The sequence below is a fragment of the Oreochromis niloticus genome, linkage group LG22, assembly GCF_001858045.2.
Source record: "Oreochromis niloticus isolate F11D_XX linkage group LG22, O_niloticus_UMD_NMBU, whole genome shotgun sequence".
Classification (NCBI taxonomy): domain Eukaryota; kingdom Metazoa; phylum Chordata; class Actinopteri; order Cichliformes; family Cichlidae; genus Oreochromis; species Oreochromis niloticus.
In genome coordinates, this window is record NC_031985.2 from 28,604,113 (window position 1) to 28,626,341 (window position 22,229).

General features: G+C 38.6%; 1 protein-coding gene and 1 non-coding gene across 2 annotated transcripts; one reads left to right on the forward strand and one right to left on the reverse strand.

The window, feature by feature from the left end:
* Window positions 1–3,337: 3,337 nt before the first annotated feature.
* trnay-gua (transfer RNA tyrosine (anticodon GUA)) lies at window positions 3,338–3,409 on the forward strand. Its single transcript has one exon. It is a non-coding gene; the product is annotated as a tRNA-Tyr (tRNA).
* A 5,314-nt stretch (window positions 3,410–8,723) lies between these two features.
* LOC100708135 (leukocyte elastase inhibitor-like) lies at window positions 8,724–13,163 on the reverse strand. The gene is made up of 6 exons (XM_019350441.2): window positions 12,981–13,163; window positions 10,072–10,209; window positions 9,871–9,988; window positions 9,627–9,769; window positions 9,324–9,491; window positions 8,724–9,152 (listed from the first exon to the last, which is right to left on the reverse strand). Exons 1-6 carry the CDS (start codon window positions 13,146–13,148, stop codon window positions 8,742–8,744), a joined length of 1,146 nt encoding a protein of 381 aa, XP_019205986.1. The 5' UTR covers window positions 13,149–13,163; the 3' UTR covers window positions 8,724–8,741.
* Between the last annotated feature and the right edge of the window lie 9,066 nt (window positions 13,164–22,229).

The window sequence follows — 22,229 nt, forward strand, 5'->3', positions numbered from 1 at the left end:
TTAACACACTGATTTTGACATTTTTTTGGTAAATTTAAACATGTAACAATTTTATTATTTATAATAAAAGGAGTGTGAAACGTAAGGTAGTTGTATTTCTAACTGATCCCCTTCATGTTGTGTGCCATTCTTGGCCTGTAGATGGATAAAGTCCTATTTAATAAAATGTTTAGAGTTAAAAATAAAAGAAGAGCATGTTTACTTTGTGACTGACAAGACACTATTATATGAGTGAACCTCTCCAAACTCTTTTAATTCATTAAACCCCCGTTCTTGAAAAGCAGGAAACTGAGGCCAACTCATAATGACATGAGTAGAGAAAACAGTTTTTTTTAAGGCAATGAGTTTCCTTTTTTTTTTTTTAAGTTCAGGGAATTAGATTTTACTTTTTTTATGCCGTGACCTGCATAATTTCTCTCTACTACATTAATGTATTTGTGAAGTAAAAATTATTAAGAAATGGTTTTACTCTCGCTTTTAACATATGCCTAAGAAATGCCACAATAACATAATCCAGTAATGGAGCTATTTAAATGATATAATTTACATCCAACATTTTTCTGGTCAGGTACTGAAAACCCAGCTGGGTAATCTGCAGTTACCCAGCTGGGTTTTCCTTTTCTCACTTGAAAAACTTGATTGTGAAAGATTAAATTTCTTTTGTCCACAGAAGCTTTAACTTTGGCTGAAGTAATAAATTACAAATAAATAAACCAAATTATTTGGGACTCTATTTCACATATGCATGAGCAACCATTAATGAAAATTTAAAGTTATGTTTTATCTAAATAACTATTTTTATAATGCAGCCATTTATGCTGATATTTTTTTCTATGTTGGAGCAGTACAACTCTATTCCCAAATAGGCCTCTGAGGATCTGAGCACTTGGAAAGCATCGTGCAAACTTCCTCTTAATTATAAAACACAGATCTGAGGATGTTGGCAGACATTTGTGGTTCCAATCAGCTTTGTGGCGTGAAGATGCTCCTTTTATTAATATTCTTAAGTCCTGAAGAATACTCATGAACACTAAAATCCTGCTATCTGGAAACGTCTATGTGGACTCTTACAAAACAAAGATGTGGAGCATTGTTATTGTTATTGGGAACTTTTTTTTTTATTTACCTTTTTCAGTTACTGTTGTTGATATGTTAGCTGTAAGAAGATTCTCTTAAAAATAATAATGCCAATATGTCCTGTTAACAACACCATGCCCTCCCATGTTTTAAATGCACTTTAGAACAGTGTGCAGCAACAGTGCACTAGACGGAGGGAGGTATGGGGTCTTCACACACCCCTGTTCTCTGTTAGTCATCGGGGCGGGGCAGGCCCCTTCTGTGGGCCCTGGGCCTGGGGCTCGGTCCACTCTGGCACAGTTGACTTCCGGCAGAGCCCGCGAGCACTCACTGCAGCCCTCTCTTCTGCTCCATGGCTGCTGGATGACCCCTTGTCCGGGGCTCTCGTCAGCTCTTCCCAGGAGGGCGGCACAGTTGCCCCTCTGATGGTCTGATTGTAGTGAGCAGAACTGGTGCAAACTTTACAATGTTGTTGAGGAGAGTTTCTTGTGGATATTTCTCTCAGATTTTTGTCAGGATGGTCTGGACTGTGTCATCTCTGATGGAGCGGGAGAAGACGGCCTTTTCTCCATTGCTGTGAGAGTTTTGAAGACTCGATCCAAAGTGGTCTTTGTGACACTGGTAGAGAGTATGCTCAGACTCTGAGAGGACATGTTCAAGAGGGCGCGAGGAGGAAACTCCCAGAAGCCCTGCAAGACATGTGGAACACTTATCACCACTTCCTGTTTGGTGAACAGTTTGGAGGATTGTGCTTCTTGCTTCTTCTCTTTAAGGCAGGGGCAGGGAACTCTAGGCCTCGAGAGCCGGTGTCCTGCAGGTTTTAGATGTGTCCTTGATCCAACACAGCTGATTTAAATGGCTAAATTAGCTCCTCAACATGTCTTGAAGTTCTCCAGAGGCCTGGTAATGACCTAATCATTTGAGTCAGGTGTGGTGACCCCAGGGTGAGATCGAAAACCTGCAGGACACCGGCTCTCGAGGACTAACATTCACTAACCCTGCTTTAAGGGGTTCAATATAACTTCTGACCATGCTGAAGAGTTTAGGTGTTCTGTAGAATAAAATTATATGAATGATCTTTTAAACATATCTAAAGCATCACAGAAATATTACTGCTCTTCAGGTGTCTTTTTACTCTTTTTGCTCACTATAATTACTGTACTTCTAATATCTGAAAATTACGCTAAAGCTTCAAAGTCTATGTAGGAAATTTGATTTGATTGATTGATAATTTATTTCAACATGTGAACAATATACAGGTACATTTAGAAAAGAAAATAAGAGAGAAAAAAAAAACTTGACTGAACATTGAACATGAAAACCATGAAGTATGCACTCCAAGGTTCACGTCGGGGCCCATGGAGTTAGGAGTAAATTAGTTTCAGTCACTGTCTGCGGCAAATAAAAATGTACCACCAGAACTAATAAATATTTCCATAATTAACAAATATCTAGACATTCAGTGTTACCTAAAGGCAGTAACTGACAAGTTATTCAGCACAGTATTTACATGATCATATATTACCACAAGAGGTTAGTAAAAGCATGAAAAGGTACAGAATTAGTTCCCAGAACAAATTTAGAAATTCCTTGCCTGAAAAAAACAGTACTCAGTACTGACTCTAAATCCTGGGTACTGCGTCAGGAGCTAGAGTGAGAAGGGAACAAAAGATTAAAAAATGAAAACAACTAGTCATCACTTAAAACATGAAGCTCCCCAATTTGAACTCACAACCACTCTGCCGTGACCCGAAGTCGAACCAGGGTTGTTGCGGCCACAACGCAGAGTACTAACCACTATACGATCATGGCTGCATAGCAACCTGTCACCTGTACACTACAACACGAAAACACGTTTGGCTTTTAGTTGCACTTGCAGTCTGTATTGTGCTTTTTTCCTTCATATAGATCCCCAATCTGTGTCAAAGATGCGCACATTTACGCACGTGGCACAGTAACAGTATCTGCATTAACACAGGGATGTCTCGTGGTCTGACCGTAAATACATTTTGGTGTTCTTCTGCACATCGTACGGGTCAGCTGTTACACGCAGATTCCAGTTTTTACGGTGAAATAAGAAAAAAAAAGCAAGATGCAGACTGTAACTGGCAGTGAAAAGCACAACATGTTTGTAGTTCCAATGTTGATATGACCTAAACGTGTCAAACTTAAAACGTACGGTCCTGATAAGTGGGTTTAAAATGGACTCGTGTGGATTGGAGGTGATTGACTACATGGACGTTCAGCCTGTACCTGACCAGCTGTGATCGTATAGTGGTTAGTACTCTGCGTTGTAACCGCAGCAACCCCGGTTCGAATCCGGGTCACGGCATTCAGGTGAAGCTTTTAAAGCACCTGTCTGAAATCTGCGGGAGAGTTGAGAAAAAACAAAACAATACATGACGTTTGATATAATAATAAAAACAGGTTAATTTAAGAAGTCAACTTGTAACCAGTGATCAGTGGGTAACACAAAGGAACCGCATGCTGTGCACTATTTACTTTATTTTGTCATTTCTACAACGGCTTACTGAGTTAGGGAAAAGCAGCACAAGAGTTCAGAAATTAATGATAAAAAAACTGCTTCCATAAAGTCTAAGGCATAAAGGCTTTGACTTATTGATATTATTCATCAACGCTGGATCAAGGATATTTTTACATCATGTGTTCCTACAAAAACGTGGCACTACAAACCAAACATTTTCTTATATTTTATACTACATTTTTTATTTGAATTAATACCTATTTTACTTTATTATATTTATTTTATTTGAGAAAATGTGACATAACTTGATACAAATAGCTGTTTTTAAACATCATTTTGAATTTTTAAAAATACTTTAACCCTTTTATTTTTGTGGCTGTGTTATGTCTTTGTTGGAAATCTTCTGTTTAATCACATTTGTTTAAATTCAGTGTCTTTTACTGTTACATGTCATCCATACTCTGATGGATTTTGCACCCTTTCAACAACTTTGTGAATAAAAACGTACAGGCACAAAGTCTGGTCAAAGTGTTCGTCCTTAACACGGTGCTGATCTCAGCAACCAGAAAGTCTTATCTGAAGCTGCTGTTTCGTCATTAAATCTCAGGATCACACTGTGTTTTTTCCCAAGCTGGCAATGGTTCGTGTTAAATAAAGAATCAAAGAAATCCTGACTGTGTGTCATTTCCTCGAGCGAGTTGTTCAAAGATTCAAAGATTCAGAGTGTTTATTGTCATGTATACAGAAGAAATAGCATTTCTCTGTGCAATGAAATTCTTCCTTTCCTGTCCATACGCAAATGCCAAGTTAGGTAAGGGTTAAAGGAACAAGATAAAAATAAGGATAAAAATAAGACAAAATATGAAGATAAATAAAGATAAAAATAAGAATAAAAATAATGACAGATAAAAAAAAGTACAGAAACAAGTGTAGACAAGTGAGGTATGCAGGTGCCAATGTAGATGGATGTATAAAGGAGCTTAATGTGCAAAATGAACTTAGTGTGTCCTGATGTGCAAATTGCAGTTGAGTTACGTCAGCTGTTCAGGAGTCTGATAGCAGTGGGGCTGAAGGAGTTGTTGAGTTGGGAGGTTCTGGCTTTCACACTTCTAAACCTTCGTCTCGAGGGCAGAAGTGTGAACAGTCCATGTTGAGGGTGTGTGGGGTCTTTGTGGGTGGAGGCAGCTCTCCTCTGGACTCTGCGATGGTAGATGCTCTGCAGAGAGGGCAGCGGAGTCCTGATGATCTTCTGCGCAGTTGTTATCACTCTCTGCAGGCGTTTGCGATCCATAGCAGTAGTTCTGCCGTACCATGCAGTGATGCGGCTGGTCAATGGGCTCTCCACAGTGCAGCTGTAGAAGCTGCTGAGGATCTTGGCCGACATACCAAATTTCCTCAGCCTCCTCAGGAAATACAGCTGCTGCTGAGCCTTCTTGACCAGCTGTGTGGTGTTCAGTGTCCAAGTGAGGTCCTCACTGATGTGAACGCCCAGGTGCCAAAAGCTGCTCACCCTCTCCACTTCACTCTCCTGGATAAACAGCGGCTGGCGAGGCCTCTTCTTCTTGTTCATGTCCACTATCATCTCCTTTCTGTTTGCTCATACTCATATTCAAAATCTGACATGTTTTTCTCAAAAACTTAAATGCTTGTGATGCTCCTGCAGAATAACAATATATTTACTGAAGCACTTTTTAGGTTTCTGTAAATCTTGTGAATGTGATAACTCAAGAAAGAAGTAATTATGATTTTTCTCAACCTCAAGGTAAAAGTCAGAGGTCAAGTTTTCTGTAAATGTTCTTATACGATAACTGAAGAACGGGGCAATGTATACCTTTTAAACTGATACCTTTATCAAACATAAAACAACCTAATTTATAATTACATATACCTAACTAATAGGGTTGCCAACTCCCAGCAAAAAAAGAAAAGAAGAAAAATAGGGAACCACTCCCGTACCCTCTACCTCAAGCTACTTAATTGACAAAACCGATTTTAATTTAATGCACGTATAAAACAAATGACAGAAGTCGATTATTTTTCTCAAGTAATTAAATAGATTTAACATCTTTCTTCAACAGAACTGCAGACTGGACAGATGGTACCTTCCCAAAGGAAAGAATACTATAACTTACTAGGGTATATACTAGACTCAGGGGCGATTTTAGCCCATTTTTGGGGGTGCTGAAGCACCCCCAAAATGAATCAAAGCACCCCCAAAGATTTCTTACTTTTTTGACAATATTTGCTGTTTGTGTGACACACTACTAAAACTATAAAAAGCATACAGTAATGTACTTGTTTGAGACGTAACATTTTAACAACAAAAGTATAGATAACCCCCCCCCCCCAAAATGGTTTGTTCCAGCTCGCCTCTCCCCTACTCTGGCCCTAGCACTCTTGCTGCCAGAGCGATGGTGGCTGAGACGCAGCGGAGCGGAGGTGTAAGCGCCTGGCTTAAAACAGGACATGTTAGCTGCATTTAACCTTCAGTTACTCTTTATATAGTTAGGCAGGAGTCAGGCCATGTTTCTTTTTAGCTGACAAACATTACACCAGGTAACCTGCAGTGTTGAAAGCGTGTTTTCCGACTATGTTTGCTACCCTACAATCCGTCCTGCTCTGTAGTAAAATCAGCGACATTTGACCGTCCTGTTGCTCCCATTGAAAGCCTGTTTAAAAGCTAAAAGTTAAAATTGTCCGTAGCCTACTGTTGTTACCACTGTCCTGTTTGAAATGGATACTAACTAGCTAACTGACTGAATGCCCATTAACCTTATAACTTCTGTTGTGTGTGTGTGTGTGTGTGTGTGTGTGTGTGTGCTTGCTTGTGTACAGAGAGACAGCCAGGTTCATAATGGATATAGGGAAGTTTTTTTCAAAAAAAGGAGCCACATTCAGGTAAAAGTGTAAAATCAAATGATCCGTCAATCAAGAATAATGTTGGATCAGTGTTTCAATGTTTATATCTTTTGTTAGATGTTTAAAATGTTTTAAGCTAGTTTCAAAGATTCTGTACTGCAGCTTTAAATGTTTTCCAAAAGCACACATACACTTATCAGTCTTTCTCAAACTTTTTACAGTGTGTAGCACCTAATAAAAATGTCAAGCTCTCCTAAGTACCACTATGAAAGCATGAAAGTCATAAATCTTACAACACAAAATTATTATTATTAAATTAGTAAAATTAGTATCTTCAGTAAAGATTTTTTCATACATTGTAAACATTCTACCACAGGCAAAGTTGCCTCCATTTTTATAGTTTTTATTAATATTTTGTAATAATTTATTTGTAATAATTTATTCTGTTTTGGGAGTGTTTTTTTATGTATCTGCATTATATTATACATACACATTAAAAGTGAATCTCTGTCCAAAAAATGCACTCAGTTTACTTTTTACTCACTATGAGCATCATTCATTATTCTCCCCCAGTAATTAAGGTTAGGATATGTATTTTTTCTATTCCAATCCATTCTTCTTTGGCAGCATTTAAATAACCTCGATCAGATTTGATGGTTTTGTTACAGACTTTTCAAAAAAGTGTTTTGCTTTTCTTTCACAAATGTGGAGATTAAATTGTGTTAAAATGTACAAAACAGTGATGTCATGTTTTGTGACGAGGACCCAGGCACAGACAGACGTGATGAATTTAAGAATCTTATGATTTAATAAAGAAATTTGCAGACTTGCACAGAGATGGTAAAATTATGATGACTGATAACGGAGACGAAGACAACAGACGATGAGGACAGGGAGGAACAGGGGTTTAAATGCACCAAAGTGACAGTCAGAGAGAACTCGAGACAACATTTAAGGATGCAGGGACTGACAGAGACAGGTTTATCTGCTCAGCACCCCCAAAGCTCTGATCCTAGAATCGCCCCTGACTAGACTTAATATTTACTGAATACAATAATGGATTTCTATACATTTTACATCAGATGAAAACTTTGGTTGTAAGATTCAGATAATTATTTATTAAAAGCTAGACGTTTAAATGAGAATAAGAAAGTATTTCTCTGTGCCTCCCTTTCCCTGTTAATGCCCTACCTGCCCCCTGGCAAAACTTTGCTAGACCCGCCCCTGCACAGTTACCAGCTGTCAGCTACATAGAAAAAGGATCCTGGTGTTATTTGTCTCTCAGAAACAGTTCATAACTTCCCTTCAACTCATTCATGTCACCTAAAAGGTAAACCTGTTTCTCCATCACCTGTTCAGCTCTGATGATTCAGTAAGGACATCTCCTGGTTTCATCTTCATGTTTTATTCTCACCAGATAACCAAACCGACATCATGACCAGCAGCTTTTACAGTGGTGGCTCCAGCAAACATCAGCTGATACTAGAAAGTAATATTAAATAAATTCTAACAACAGCTGATCCACCTTAAACATGGTGCTGTTGTTTAGCGCGACCTCCGCTGGTTTCCTCTTTCTGGCGCAGAGAGAAAAGCTGATCAGCTGATCATTGATCAGTTTCATGATTGAATTAGCAACTTTCTAGCTGAAGAGGAACGGGACAAATCGCGTTCCTGTGGTCACATTATTTTAAATCTTTTCTAGGGGTACCATCATTTTTGTCCAGGCCTGTTTCATGCATTTATTTTTTAAATAATTCAGTTGAAGCATGGTTGAAAAGCAATGTCTGACTTTCATTGGTTAACATTCATAGAATTTTTATTTATTATTACTTTTGTCAGATTAAAGTTATCTCTGTGACCATTGTGAGTTTTTCTTTCATTGACCGAAGGGTACCAACAATTTTGTCCACGTCTGTATATACAAGTGTTAGAGCAACATGTTTTTCAGGGAAGGCCTTGTTTGTTACAGTGTACTAAACAATTTTGTCCATGTCTGTACCTTTCAGCATTGCTGAGGCCTTTCCAGAGCAAGCTGCCAGTTCCATAGACACTAATGCACCATCATACCATCAGAGATGCAGACTCTTGATAATAAGTTGGAGTTTCCTATTCAGTCTGGAGGACACAGTATCTATGTTCTCCTAAGCTGCTAGGACTTTTATACAAGTACCATCTATTTTATAAAAAAGTATATATTTCTTAATGGAAAAATAGAGTTCGTAATTAGCAAAACATCACAACACAAAACTCAATTTACTATCTTTTTGAGATTTTTTAAAAAAATGTGAATTGCAATATCATCTTCCTCTGCTGCTTCTGTCTACTGAGGAGATGAGAATCTGCCAAAGAACAGGATGGACTTGGTCTCATTGTGTCTGATGAAGAAGAGGAAGGGGTGATCTGCTCTGAAATGTGTGTCCGGTATATAAGCACAACCGGTGACGACGATATATGTCACTGCAGCGGCCTCTGTGCCCTCCTCGTTCACCTCCACAAAGGCCTTGTGGGCCACCGTAGACAGGAAGAGCCCCCTTTCACCGTTCATGCCAGACAGATCAGCCCTTCCTGCACAGAACACGTCCTTCATACCCAGTTTAGCCAGAGGATCATTCAGCTCGTAGTTTTCCTCCAGTTTGAACTTTGGCAGGTGAACGACAACTTCTGAATAGGTGCTCATGTTTTTCCTGTCGGTCCATTCATTCAGCCTCTCCTGTGTTAGCTCCTTCTCCAGCTGGAACACAGTTAATATATTTTGTCATATTTCCTTTGCTCATATTTAAATTCATTTTATACATGAAGTAAGGAGCTGTCTGTTTAATTCTTAAATGATCAAATTTAATTAAGTAAACTAAAGTGAAGCAGAAGAGTTTTTGTTACAGGAACTTGTTTCTAGGCTGTGTACCTTCAGCAGAGAGTCTGAGCCGTCTGAGGACTCCTTAGGCAGCAGAATGAACATGCTGAGCTCCTCACCCACATAGGGCAGCTCCAGGATCTGCAAATCATGGTCAGGAATGTAGTTGTAGGGAAGCTTATTCCTCTGGTACATCATCTGGACTGGTACGGTCTCATTCTGACACACACGAAATCCAGGTGACCAGATCATGTTACTATAAAGCTTCTGATGGTGATTATCTTAAACCTTTTAAACTGTTTCCTGTATTCAGACTTTTTGTCCTGATTTTGTAACCTTCAGTTAAATTTCTACCTGTTTGACTTTAAAGGGCATCTCTTCGGTGTTTGCCTCATCAAATCTGTTCCTCCAGTTGCCCTTGAAGTAGATAGCATTGACCAGAGCCAGTCTGGTATCTTTGTTGACTGTTCCTGGCTTCAGAAGGTCTTTTATCTTATCTGACAGGAAATACAGAAACACAACAATATTCCATTATAATCCACAGAGGATGCTAAAATGATTCCCTGCTGTTCAGGCTGTGGAAGATGCAAATTCTCACTTTCTGTTTGCTGCTTGACCCAGCTGTTGATCTCTGCTCTGCACGCCTCTGGAGCTGCAACGAAGTCCACAGCCTTCAGGTCTGCCTGGTAGTACTTCTGTGTGGCTTCAAGGAAGTCCTGCAGAGAGCAGACGTCTGTTTATTAATCCAGTCTTTGTAATGAAGAACTTTATGAAGCGAGTAATTGATGTGGACACTCACTGGGAGGAAGTGGGCAGTGTTTTCTCCATAAAGACGGTTGGCTAGTTTCAGGATGTAGGATGCAGATGGTGAGTTGATGTCAGCGTTCAGTTTCTGGAAGTCTGCATGGACGCCTTCACCTGAGCTGAATGAGAGGGCCTGTGTGGCATTGAAGGGGTTCAGTGTTTTGGCCACATAGAAAATTGAGCTTTTCAAACACATTTAACGAAAGTCCAAAAGTTGAATTTTGTGCAGTTTGTCTGTAAACAGCACTCTTCTAGAAAAAAAGTTCAGATTTTGTCTTTAAAAAGATAAAAACAAAAGAAAAGATATGATTCCTTTTTATATGGAAAAACACAGACAGCCACATCTGACAAGACATTTTGTGGAAACAGTTCAGATCGACTGCTTACAGAAGTGTAGAGCTGCCACCCATGCAAAAGAAAAATAGAGCTATATCACATTATAATGTGAAAACTTTATTGTTCTAACAATATACTTTTCACGTTTGAACAACATAATATCACGTCATTACAATATAAATATTATTTTTTTACGAACGTGATAATTATATTGTTTGAACAAAAGATTTTTCACGTTATAACATATGTTTCATTTTTCGAACATGATACATGTTTGCATAGCTGGACTGGCCATCAGGCATACCGGGCATTTGCCCGGTGGGCCGATGGTGATTTTTCGTTTTTATGGGCCGATGGGTTTTTTTTTTTCGTTTTTTTCCCGTAACGGTATAAACACTGAAAGGTGGTGTATTGGCCAGATGAAGGGAGATGTGTAAAAAATAACTCAATTGTTTGGTGGTGGCTATTGCGGAGCTTCCACAGATTCAGTAACTAGCAAGTGGTGGAGGCCAGCAGATGCAACACGCTGGCAGGTGGATGACGGAAAGGCAGGAGGAGCAGAGACCCGAGGCGGTGAACTGAACTTCAGGTAAGAAGTTATGACCTGCAGTCTATCTGGGTCAGATATAAACCAAGTTTAGGTGGAGTTTATTTTCGTTATGCTGACTTTTTACAGTCAGTTACAATAACTGGTACTGCGTGCTAGCTAGCATGACGGAGTTTATATACTGCTGGGCGGGTACTATGATTTTATTGATGCTGAACTTGTTTTATCTTATTTATAAGGTTAGTTATTAGAGTTTCCAACCATCCCGTAAAAAACGGAATGGTCTCGTATTCAGAGAAAATATTGCGCGTTTCGTATTGAGGTGAAAAGGAACACAGTTTGTCCCGGACTTCAGCTAGAATGGAAAACGACACAAAGCTGGAGTTATTCTGTCGTTACCCTGCACAGCTGCCTCTTCTCCTCTCATTCTCTCCCCCTCCATCTCCTGTTTCTACTTCAATCATGAAACTGATCAATGATCAGCTGATCGGCTTTTCTCTCTTGTTTGTTTATCGCCCACTTTGCGCCAGAAAGAGGAAACCATGTCACGTTAAACAACAGCAGCACGTTTAAGCTTGATCAGCTGTTGTTAGAATTTATTTAATATTACTTTCTAGTATCAGCTGATGTTTGCTGGAGCCACAGCTGTGAAAGCTGCTGGTCATGATATCGGTTTGGATATGTGGTGAGTGGGAAACATGAAGATGAAACCAGGAGATGTCCTTACTGAATCATCAGAGCTGAACAGGTGATGGAGAAACAGGTTTACCTTTTAGGTGACATGAATGAGTTGAAGGGAAGTTATGAACTGTTTCTGAGAGACAAATAACACCAGGATCCTTTTTTTATGTAGCTGACAGCTGGTAACTGTGCAGGGGCGGGTCTAGCAAAGTTTTGCCAGGGGCCCAGGTAGGGCATTAACAGGGAAAGGGGGGCACAAAGAAATACTTTTCTTTCTTATTCTCATTTAAACGTCTCGCTTTTAACAAATAATTATCTGAATCTTACAACAAACGTTTTCATCTGCTGTAAAATGTATAGAAATCCATTGTTGTACATAGTAATTTTTTTTTAGGGTCCCATCATAATTTCTTCAGAAGTAGCTAAGTACTGTATATGATGCCACTATTTTCCCACATTTTCTAGATTCTGTACCAGTACTGTGTGTAAAATGCCATCAAAAAGTCAATGAAGTTTTATTCTTTCTCACCTCTTTCTGTCTCCTTTCACTTTTTAAAGGTTGCCATGTTAGAAAAAATATTTTGCCCTGCCATGCTGTTTATTGATGTGGCAAATTAATGGTTTATGAAAATATATCTAAATCTGTCATCAGTAATCAGTAATGATCATGTCTCACCTCTAGTCTTCTCTGTCTTAATTTCAGGTTTTCACCACGTGTTGTAGATAGTTCAGGAGGTTAACTCGACCAAGCAGTCTACTTTCGGGTACTGTTTAGAATACCAGAATAGGGAGGATGGTGTAGGTTTAAGTTTATTAGATTGATACATATATACCAACAAGACAGTGTACATCACTGTGACAACAGCGTTTGTTTTCATTCAAAGGCTTTATGGTTTTTCCTATAATACCTGGTGGGCCGGTCTCTAGTCAAAATGCCTGGGCTGATTTTTTGTCCCAGTCCAGCCCTGCATGTTTGCCTTAAAACAGTGAAGTAGATGACAGTGCAGGTCAGTGTTCGAGAGAATTAGTTAAGTTCTATTTTATGCTTTGATTGAGGCATGGGGAGATTTTGTTATAACGTGATAGTTATGCATATTATAATAATGTGATATTATGTTGTTCAAACGTGAAAAGTATATTGTACTTACATGATGGTATATTGTTAGAACAATGAAGTTTTGACGTTATAATGTGATATGGCTCGATTTTTCTTTTGCCTGGGTGGCAGCTCAACGCTTCCGTAACTGCTTTTAAAACGCAACGAGGGCTTGAAGTTGCACAGGCATCATGCTGGCTGATCAACTGATGGTGGTGCAGGTAACAAGTAACAGTGAGCTGACCTGAGCCATCTGAGCTGCAGTGTCTCCTTTAGCTCCCAGGTAGACCATGGCCAGGGCTGAGATGATGCTCAGTGGAGAGACAAAGATGTTCCCAGCAGGGTTTGTCTGGCTCAGAGTGCAGAACAGCTCCAAGGCAAATGCATTGTTTGAGCTGCTGACGACGGACATGGCTGATCATGTTTTCCTGTAACATGCAAACAACCGTTTAAACTGCTACAGCATTACATACAGGAAACACAACAAGAGACTTTAGATTAAAGCATCGAGAAAAAGTGACTTTTTTAGGAGAGCGCATACAGCTGCGGAGCTGCCCCACCCACTGAAGCTAAGACACCGGACACGTTGCAGCCCGTTTCAGAAACTTGTCAACAGCGACTTTCTGCTCGCTTATATGAGAGTACAAGCTACTTTATTCACAAGAAGACATTATTCAAAAGTGATACACACATAAAACGCTTTACTTGCTGTGTGCGAAAAGTCAAAGCAAGACGCGAAGACAAAGGAAAGTAAAACTATACACACAAAAAACCGAGGACAAATCCAGAGGACTACCTGATTTACACGGAGCAAAGGACTACGTGGCGATATGAGTCTAACTGCAGTTTTTGCTGGGTGTAAATAAGGTTCGTGGAATGAAGAAGGGCGGTCCTACAGAAGAGGATTAGGGCCACTGGGGGAAAAATTTGTTCTTCCACTCTTGCATGCAGCTAAGAATAAACCCTGAATGGGACTTTGGAGACCAAATCATTAAATCGTTCGACCTCTGCTGTTGACTTTTTTTGTTTTTGTTTTGTTTCTCCATGATGGGAATTCTTGATCTTCAGGATGAGTTTATTTTCCAAGCAATTAATATGTTAAATGTAAAAACATAGAAACAAAAACAAACAAACAACAAGACTAAAATAATCTTTTTATCTTTATTTGTAATGGGAAGCATGTTGAAGTGATGTTAAAACAAGTCTTTAACTTTAATTATTAAGAGATGAAAATGTTATATATTCAAAATTGAATAATCTAATAACTGTAAAACAGCCAAAAATTCCCCTTTCCACGAAAGAACAGCAGCACACACAGCTGCATACAGTGTAGGAGTGATGGAGTTTTTAAAGTGTCAGCAGATGGCGATAGAGGGCTTGTGCAGTAGTGGTTTTTGATATGATATGGGCGGTTGCCCAGGGCGGCATCGTGGTGAGGGCGGCATTACGGGCATCGGCAAAGAAAAAAAAGGTGAGTGTTATTAACCCTCTGGGGTCCACGGACACGCTGCACCTCCAAATCACATGACTGATTTAAGCTCACATAACAACAAGCTGCAGCCACGCTGAGTCTTTCAGCCCGTGTTGAAAGTTCGGACTTCAAAGTATACACCGGTTTTTAAATTTTAATTACAGGCCAGTAAATCCAGAGTTATGATAAAATACACACACACACACACACACACATATATATATATGTATATATATATATATATATATGTATATGTATATATATATATATGTATATGTATATGTATATATATATGTATATGTATATGTATATATATATATATGTATATATATATGTATATATATATATATATGTATATATATATATATATATGTATATGTATATATATATATATATGTATATGTATATATATGTATATTATATATATATATATATATATATATATATACATATGTATCTATATAAAAGCCATGCACTTTTTCTACATACTGTCATCACGTTTTTGTTTTTTTTTTTGTTTGTTTTTTTAAGCATTTTCTAAGACAGCTCGGAAACAGTAAAGAAAGGGGAAATAAAGCCACCTCTTTCCTATCGGTGGAAAAATGTACCAAGTCGACCAATTTAAAAAAAAAAAACGTCAACACGTGAGATTTGGTTGTTTAGGAAGAGGGGAAAGTTTTGGGAGTGTTGTAGACTTGCTTTTCAGGAGCCGCTACTGACAAAACAGCAAATAGCCTAGCCTACAGCCAGATTAACTTTTGACACACATCTGCACCTGGCTCTATTGCCACATTTGAATTCGTTTCATGCACAATACATCTGGAACTTTCAGTGTTTTCCGTTCTTTCAAAAAAACCCCCCCAAAAAACCCCCTTCAACTACATGACATGCAATTGTGTATTTTTTGTCACCTTATCATACACTTGAATTTTTACAAATCCCCACTCCTTTTGTGTATATCATTTCACAGCAAAAAGAAAATACCTATTTCACAAATATATGACAATACATTAATATTTGATCAGTGTTCTCACAACACATTCTGTCAGCATAGTCAGCATTTATATGTATATCCTCATTCTGGCATATGTTTTCAAAGACCTTTCCCACCTATGCCATGCCTGTGGTGAGAGAAGTTCAGGTGCAGAAACCGATGAGTGTGTAAAATAACCAAATCAATACCAGAGCCTGAAGCACTCTGAATGGGTTACTTCAATATCACTGGGTGACATGTCAGTGTGATGCACCAACAGAAAAATTATAGTTGAGGTAACCTGTGTGCCTCTGCACTTTAAAGACACTGAAGCAACTAAGGGACGAATGGAAACATCGAGTGATCCATAGACTTTTGCACAGAAATCTGCAGTATCTGCACATTTAAACATGTTTAGTTGCTTCACTCAACAGCCTGACTTTAGATGCATGACTGTGACAATCTAATTTTTCTTACAGATTGACTGCACCTTCTGCGGAAGGTGGTACCACACAGTGTGCGTGGACTTCCCCTATACCAGGGGTCGGCTCCGGGTGGTTTGGGAAAATAAATTAGAACTATTTAGCTGAAGTGTATTTTATTTGTGTTTAGTTCTTTTTTTAACTTGTAGTTCTACATTGGAAGATTATTGTGATTTTGAAATATAAAAATAAAATTATCTTATTATTTTTTCATCGCTCAAAATAAGAGTCACACTCGCGGAAGCCGGTATACTCGCGGAAACGCCGTGCATTTATCGAGACATTCAACCCCAGGTAGGTCAATTGTGGATCTTCGGATCCACATTATGTCGGCAGCTGTTCTCCACCGTGAACTATGTTTAAAAACAAACACCGCTCACGCCTCACAGATGACAGCTTACAGTCCTGCGTAAAGATAAAAGCCCCGATTTGGACCATAAGTCTTATTGTAAACATATCACGACAGACCCGAGATGTTTCCATGAACATGCTTTTCAGCATCTCTTTATTGACCACTTTTCACAAACGGTTGCTGTACGCATACAGCCGGCTGTAGCTTTTCACCTCACAGCCCGACAACACAACAGCAGAGAGAGCACAGACTTTAAGGTGGCGAGGCGTTATCGCGGGTGCCGCTCAGGTGCGTCCGCCTCCCGTGCTGCGGCGCTGCAGACCATGCCCCGCCACACACATTAACCAGGTAAAATACATATTTAGGCAGAATTTTGCAAATATCTATTTTCCATCTTTCAGCAGCATAGTGCTTTTTTTCCAGTTACTTTTTAAAAGTAAGTTCAAGGCTCCAAAAGCCCAAAGGCGATATAAAGGTGGCGGCTCACAACAGTTGTTGTTTGCTACATGGATCATTTTAGTTCAGCTGGGTGTCTTTCCTTTTGTTATATTTCTTTAAGAGTTCAAAATGTGTTAATTACATAAATAAAATTTAATTTTCTCTGTAGCACTTCGTGGATTTCATAAGCAACACACCTTAGTTGCTCTGTGGATTCTTTTAAAAAGCAGTTAAAAACTTTTCTGTTCAAACAAGCCTTTTGTTGGTCTACGTATTTTATATTCTTTACATTATTTACATTTGATCTTTTACATTGTGTATAATGTCTATTGATTGTATTGTTTATTTTAATATTTGTGTACAGCGCTTTGTGACTGCCTGTCTGTGAAAAGTGCTTAATAAATAAACTTTACTTACTTACTTTAGTTGTTCACACAAAGCATAAAGGTAAAAAAAACCAAACAATATATACAGTGTTATCTTCATTTTAGATTTCAAAAAGTATTTGCGGCTCCCAGTGTTTTCTTTTGCGTGGAAACCGGGTCCAAGTGGCTCTTTGGATGTTAAAGGTTGCAGACCCCTGTCTCAGAACAATAAGAGTTCAGCCAGGTACTACGGAGTCTCCATGTCCACCAAAGGCTCTAACCCAGGGAAAATTGTGATTGGTGCCTCCTGTCTTAGCAAATGGCATGAATATGTATCCGGTGCAGTGATGACCTATTATCCAGTAATGGTCAGGAAAACTTACTTTGATGGAACCATTGAGGTTCCTGGGAATATCAGATGTGAGACGTTTAACATCAAGAATGGAGGACAATTACCTCCTTGCAGATCATGTCACAATTTGTTTGGCTTGAACACAGAAGACACCAAAGACTGGCCTTATGGTAACTGTGCTGAAGCTGAGAGCCTGAGCAACTTGCTTACATATGAGGAAGAAGTTAAAAATGAAACATGTGCAAGAACACTCAGCTGAAAACAGGCAGAGAGCTGAGGAAGAAGTTCGTAGGGATCTTATGAATGTGCTGCAAACAATTCAGTTTAACAACTGGACAGGTGAATTTTACAACCCAGAATCAGAGTGAGATATCATGAAATCTTCTGCATAAGGTGACCTGATACATCTACTTTGATATGATTCTGATTAATAAAAGAGTGTTGATTTGCTGTAATCACAGACACACACATTAGCACACTCAAACTGTTTATTCGCCAGCTATGTGTAATGTGCTAGTTATATTTTATGAAAGTGATAGTTACAATAAATGTCAGCATGTTAGCATGAAGTATGCAAAAGACTAAAAAAAGGTGTGTTTATCGTGTTTGTATCATCGTATCATATGATGCAGTCTATTAAAACAATTTAACTTCATCTAGGAAAATTTGGGATTGTGTGTTGGTGAGAATATGAACTATTATCAGACAGCATTGGTGGGAGGAATTAAACACTTATAATGGTTTATACCCAATATACACAGTATCCTGTCTCTCATTCATATTTTACATTCATCAGCTCCTCTAAGTATTTCTTCTGTCTGCTCAGAACACTCCCATCACTTGTTAGTACATTTAGATTTCTGCTCTTGATCAGCTGAACCTGTTCCACATCCTTTACAGTTTGATTTCTTTGTCCAGCCAGTGCCCAGCCAAAAGTTATTTTCTTATTCCTTTGTGTTCAGTCCCACATAAAACTCACTATAATTCTTTTTGTCTATGGATTTTGGAAAGAAAGGCGTCTGGAGTTTTTATGTAAAACATCAAGAAACCTAAAGAAGTCAGGGTGTCGTTCTTTCCAAGCTGGTGTTCATTTTTTCTTACAAGTAAAGAAGGTAGAACAGTCCTGCCTAATCTCATTTTTATAAATAATGTAAGAATACAACATCAATCTAATGTATATTTACAATGTGAAAAGGCGTGGTCAAGCATGGTTAATATGGTTCACAGCCCTAAAAGTATGGGCTGTTTACAGTGTAAGATGGGAAGGTTAAACGGTGAACTGTTTTTGTTTTTAATGAAGATACTGCTCTTTTTACTCTAAGATTTTTAAACCACCTATACAGGAACATATCCAATTCTGTCTCATCTCTATTTTTAAACTTTCATCAAAGATTTTTGTCAATATGTGGCTTACACATATTCCTAACAAGCAAAACATCCTGTGTTTGGTCCAGAGGAGAGACACAAATCCTTTGCATAAGGAAGGGTGTATTTTGCATTGACAATAACATCAAACACTGTGCAAATAAGAAACAAACAAATTTTTGCACAAACTTTTTCCTATGACCCAGAGCCTGTCTCAACTTCCTTTCTTCACCTTTTCCCTATCTATCGCTGCCTTCTAGAATCCCTAACATCTTTAACATACCTAATATCTGATATTGCCTTTTTCCTTTGTCTTCAGCCAACACTAGTTTCTATCAGCATCCTGTTGGCCAACAGCACCGTAGACAGTTGTTGTTGTTGACCTCAGCCCTGACCGATCCAGTATTCAAATCTAATTCTTCATGATCGTCATGTTTGATTTGGCAAATAATTTACCTGCCTCTCCTCTCTGGGCACATTCTCTACAGCTTCATCCAACTTACTCCAGAATCTTTGTGGTTAGATCGAGCAAATTAGTTTAGGTTTCTTGCTGTGTCCTGAGGATTTTCATGGAAAGTATTCAAATGTGTATTTGTAAATGCTTCCCACTGTAATTCCTTTTTTTGTACTTTGTCATTTTCCTCCTGGCAAAATAATTAATATATGCGAGGACATCTTAGTTCACATAACATCAGTGATAGAGACATCCTTCCTATGCAGCTTTAAGTTTATGCCATGGCCAGTTGTTTAAAAACAAACAAACAAAAAAAGCCTTTGAACTATTTCATATTAGAATTTAAATTTAAGTGACAATTGAACTTACAGTTCCCTAAAGTGTGTGTGTGTGTGTGTGTGTGTGTGTGTGTATAATGTGGCTCTAAGTTACTCTTTGGCTTGCTATATTTCTCTCCCTTTGCACAGAAATTAAGTGGGTTGCATCACAAGGTCGTTATATATTAATATGAGGTAGGCTGATTATGTTAAAAAAAGACAGACATTCTGTTCTTCTGCTTTTATATACTGAAGTATATTACCTAAATGTCACCTATGATGCCTATTTATAAATTGAAATAAAATCAAACCAGCTGTTTGAGTTTTGTTGAAGTTCCTTTCTTTTCTTTCATTCCAGCTACATTACATGATTTACATGTTTTTTTTTTAATATATCCCAGTTTGTTCTGTGTATGCTCTGCCTGAACCAAGTTATTTACTTATTTGCCACATATGCACATAGTCTCTCCTGTGTATCACAAGATATGAAGTGTAGATTTGGTTGGGACCCAAATACAAGAATGCAAAGAGGCAGATTTGTTTTTTTAAACTGTCCTAAAAGAAGGGAAAAAGTGTATAACCCATGGGCGGAAAAGAAAAAGACCAGAATCCTAGCCATTAAGTTGGAATAAGCTGAGGCAAAACAAGCAGACAGAGAACACAGTATTACAAGACAAGGAAATGATACAAACTGAGGCTTTAAAAACATTCACGAGATAATCAGGGAGAGTGGAAACATACAGTAACAAATCACAGATGAAAGTAATTATGACAAAGGAAGCAGGACTGACAAGAAAGCACAAAAGACAGTTGATTACAATCTTGAACACAGAGATAAGAGATTTTACAAGAAGATAAAAAGTGGTACAGAGGAGGTGAGAATAAACATCCAAGCAGCGATCGTGAGCAACAGCTGACAGCAGCTAGCGGGGCAGATCTGATGCTATGCTCTTCGGTAACTGTCACCCCCACAATGGCCAGGATAAATAAATAAATGCTCACAGTATGCTTCTTAAGATAGATATGATTCAAATCTGGGCCCCTTAAACTGGTGCTGATATAACTGTTGTTTCTGAGACTTGGCTATCCAAATCTATACTGGATAAAAACGTGGCAAATGACAGATTTTACATTTACTGCTCAGACCATCCCAGAAAAGGTGGTGGTGTTGTAATTTATGTGAAGGTCTGCCTTGCTGCTCAAGTCCCACTGTACAGGAGTCCAGGACTGACATGTTTAGCCGCATGTTCTCCTTAAATTGCTGTCTGTCTGAGTGGTGTCCAAAAAACGATGTGTGCTTCATAGATAATTGTCAAACCTTCTGGAGGAAACCTGGTCTTGTTAGGAGAGACGGCATCCATCCCACTTTGGATGGAGCAGCTCTCATTTCTAGAAATATGGACAAATTTATTAAACCCCCCAAAATATGACTATCCAGAGTTGGGACCAGGAAGCAGAGCTGCAGTCTTACACGCCTCTCTGCAGCTTCTCTCCTCCTGTTGCCCCCCCAAAACCCCATTTCCATTGAGACTGTGTCAGGTCCCAAACAGACAAAACAACAAACTAAAAACCAGCAATAAACAACTTAAACATAAAAAAAAAAAAAAAATCACAAAGAAAGAACAATACAGTATCCACATCTGAACCAAAGAGTAAAACAGTACACTAATAAGCGATCAACAAATCGATTTATTCTGCCTTACAGAAACCTGGTTGCAGCAGGATGATTATGTTAGTTTAAATAAACCAACACCCCCAAGTCATTCTAACTACCAGAAATCTCAAAGCACAGGCCGAGGGGGCGGTGTGGCAGCAATTTTTCACACCAGCCTATTAATCAACGAAAGACCAAGACAGACTTTTAATTCATTTGAAAGCCTGATGCTTAACCTTGTCCACTCAGCTGTAAAACTCAGAAACCAGTCTTACTTGTTATCATCTATCGTCCACCTGGGCCTTACACAGAGTTTCTCTCTGATTTCTCAGACTTTTTATCCGATTTAGTGCTCAGCTCACATAAAATAATTATTGTGGGTGATTTTAACATCCATGTAAATGCTAAAAATGACAGCCTCAACATGGCATTTAATCTGTTATTAGACTCAATTGGCTTCTCTCAAAATGTAAAAGAACCCACCCACCACTTTAATCACACTCTAGATCTCATTTTAACATATGGCATAGAAACTGAACATGTAACAGTGTTTCCTGAAAACCCTCTCCTGTCTGATCATTTCCTGATAACATTTACATTTACAATAATTGATTACACAGCAGTGGAGAGTAGACTTTATCACAGTAGATGTCTTTCTGAAAGTGCTGTAACTAAGTTTAAGAATATAATCCACCCACTGTTATCATCTTCAATGCCCTGTACCAACATAGAGCAGAGCAGCTATCTGAACGCTACTCCAACAGAGGTCGATTATCTTGTTAATAATTTTACCTCCTCACTACGTATGACTCTGGATACTGTAGCTCCGGTGAAAACTAAGGCCTCAAAAGTACCTGACTCCGTGGTATAATTCTCAAACACGTAGCCTAAAGCAGATTACTCGTAAGCTGGAGAGGAAATGGCGTGTCACAAATTTAGAGGATCATCATTTAGCCTGGAGAAATAGTTTGCTGCTTTATAAGAAAGCCCTCCGCAAAGCCAGGCTTACTATTCATCACTGATTGAAGAAAATAAGAACAACCCCAGGTTTCTCTTCAGCACTGTAGCCAGGCTGACAAAAAGTCAGAGCTCTACTGAGCCAACAATCCCTTTAACGTGAACTGGTAATGACTTCATGAACTTCTTCACAAATAAAATTTTTATCATTAGAGAAAAAAAATTACCAATAATCATCCCACAGATGTAATATTATCTACAGCTACTCTCAGTACCATCGATATTCATTTAGACTCTTTTTCTCCAATTGATC

Coding starts and splice junctions, on each gene's coding strand:
- LOC100708135 (XM_019350441.2), bottom strand. CDS start 13,148: ATGTCCGTCGTCAGCAGCTCAAACAATGCATTTGCCTTGGAGCTGTTC. Junction 9,770..9,870: donor GGTCAAGCAGCAAACAGAAA/GTGAGAATTTGC, acceptor ATTTCCTGTCAG/ATAAGATAAAAGACCTTCTG. Junction 9,153..9,323: donor GCTCAGACTCTCTGCTGAAG/GTACACAGCCTA, acceptor ACTGTGTTCCAG/CTGGAGAAGGAGCTAACACA.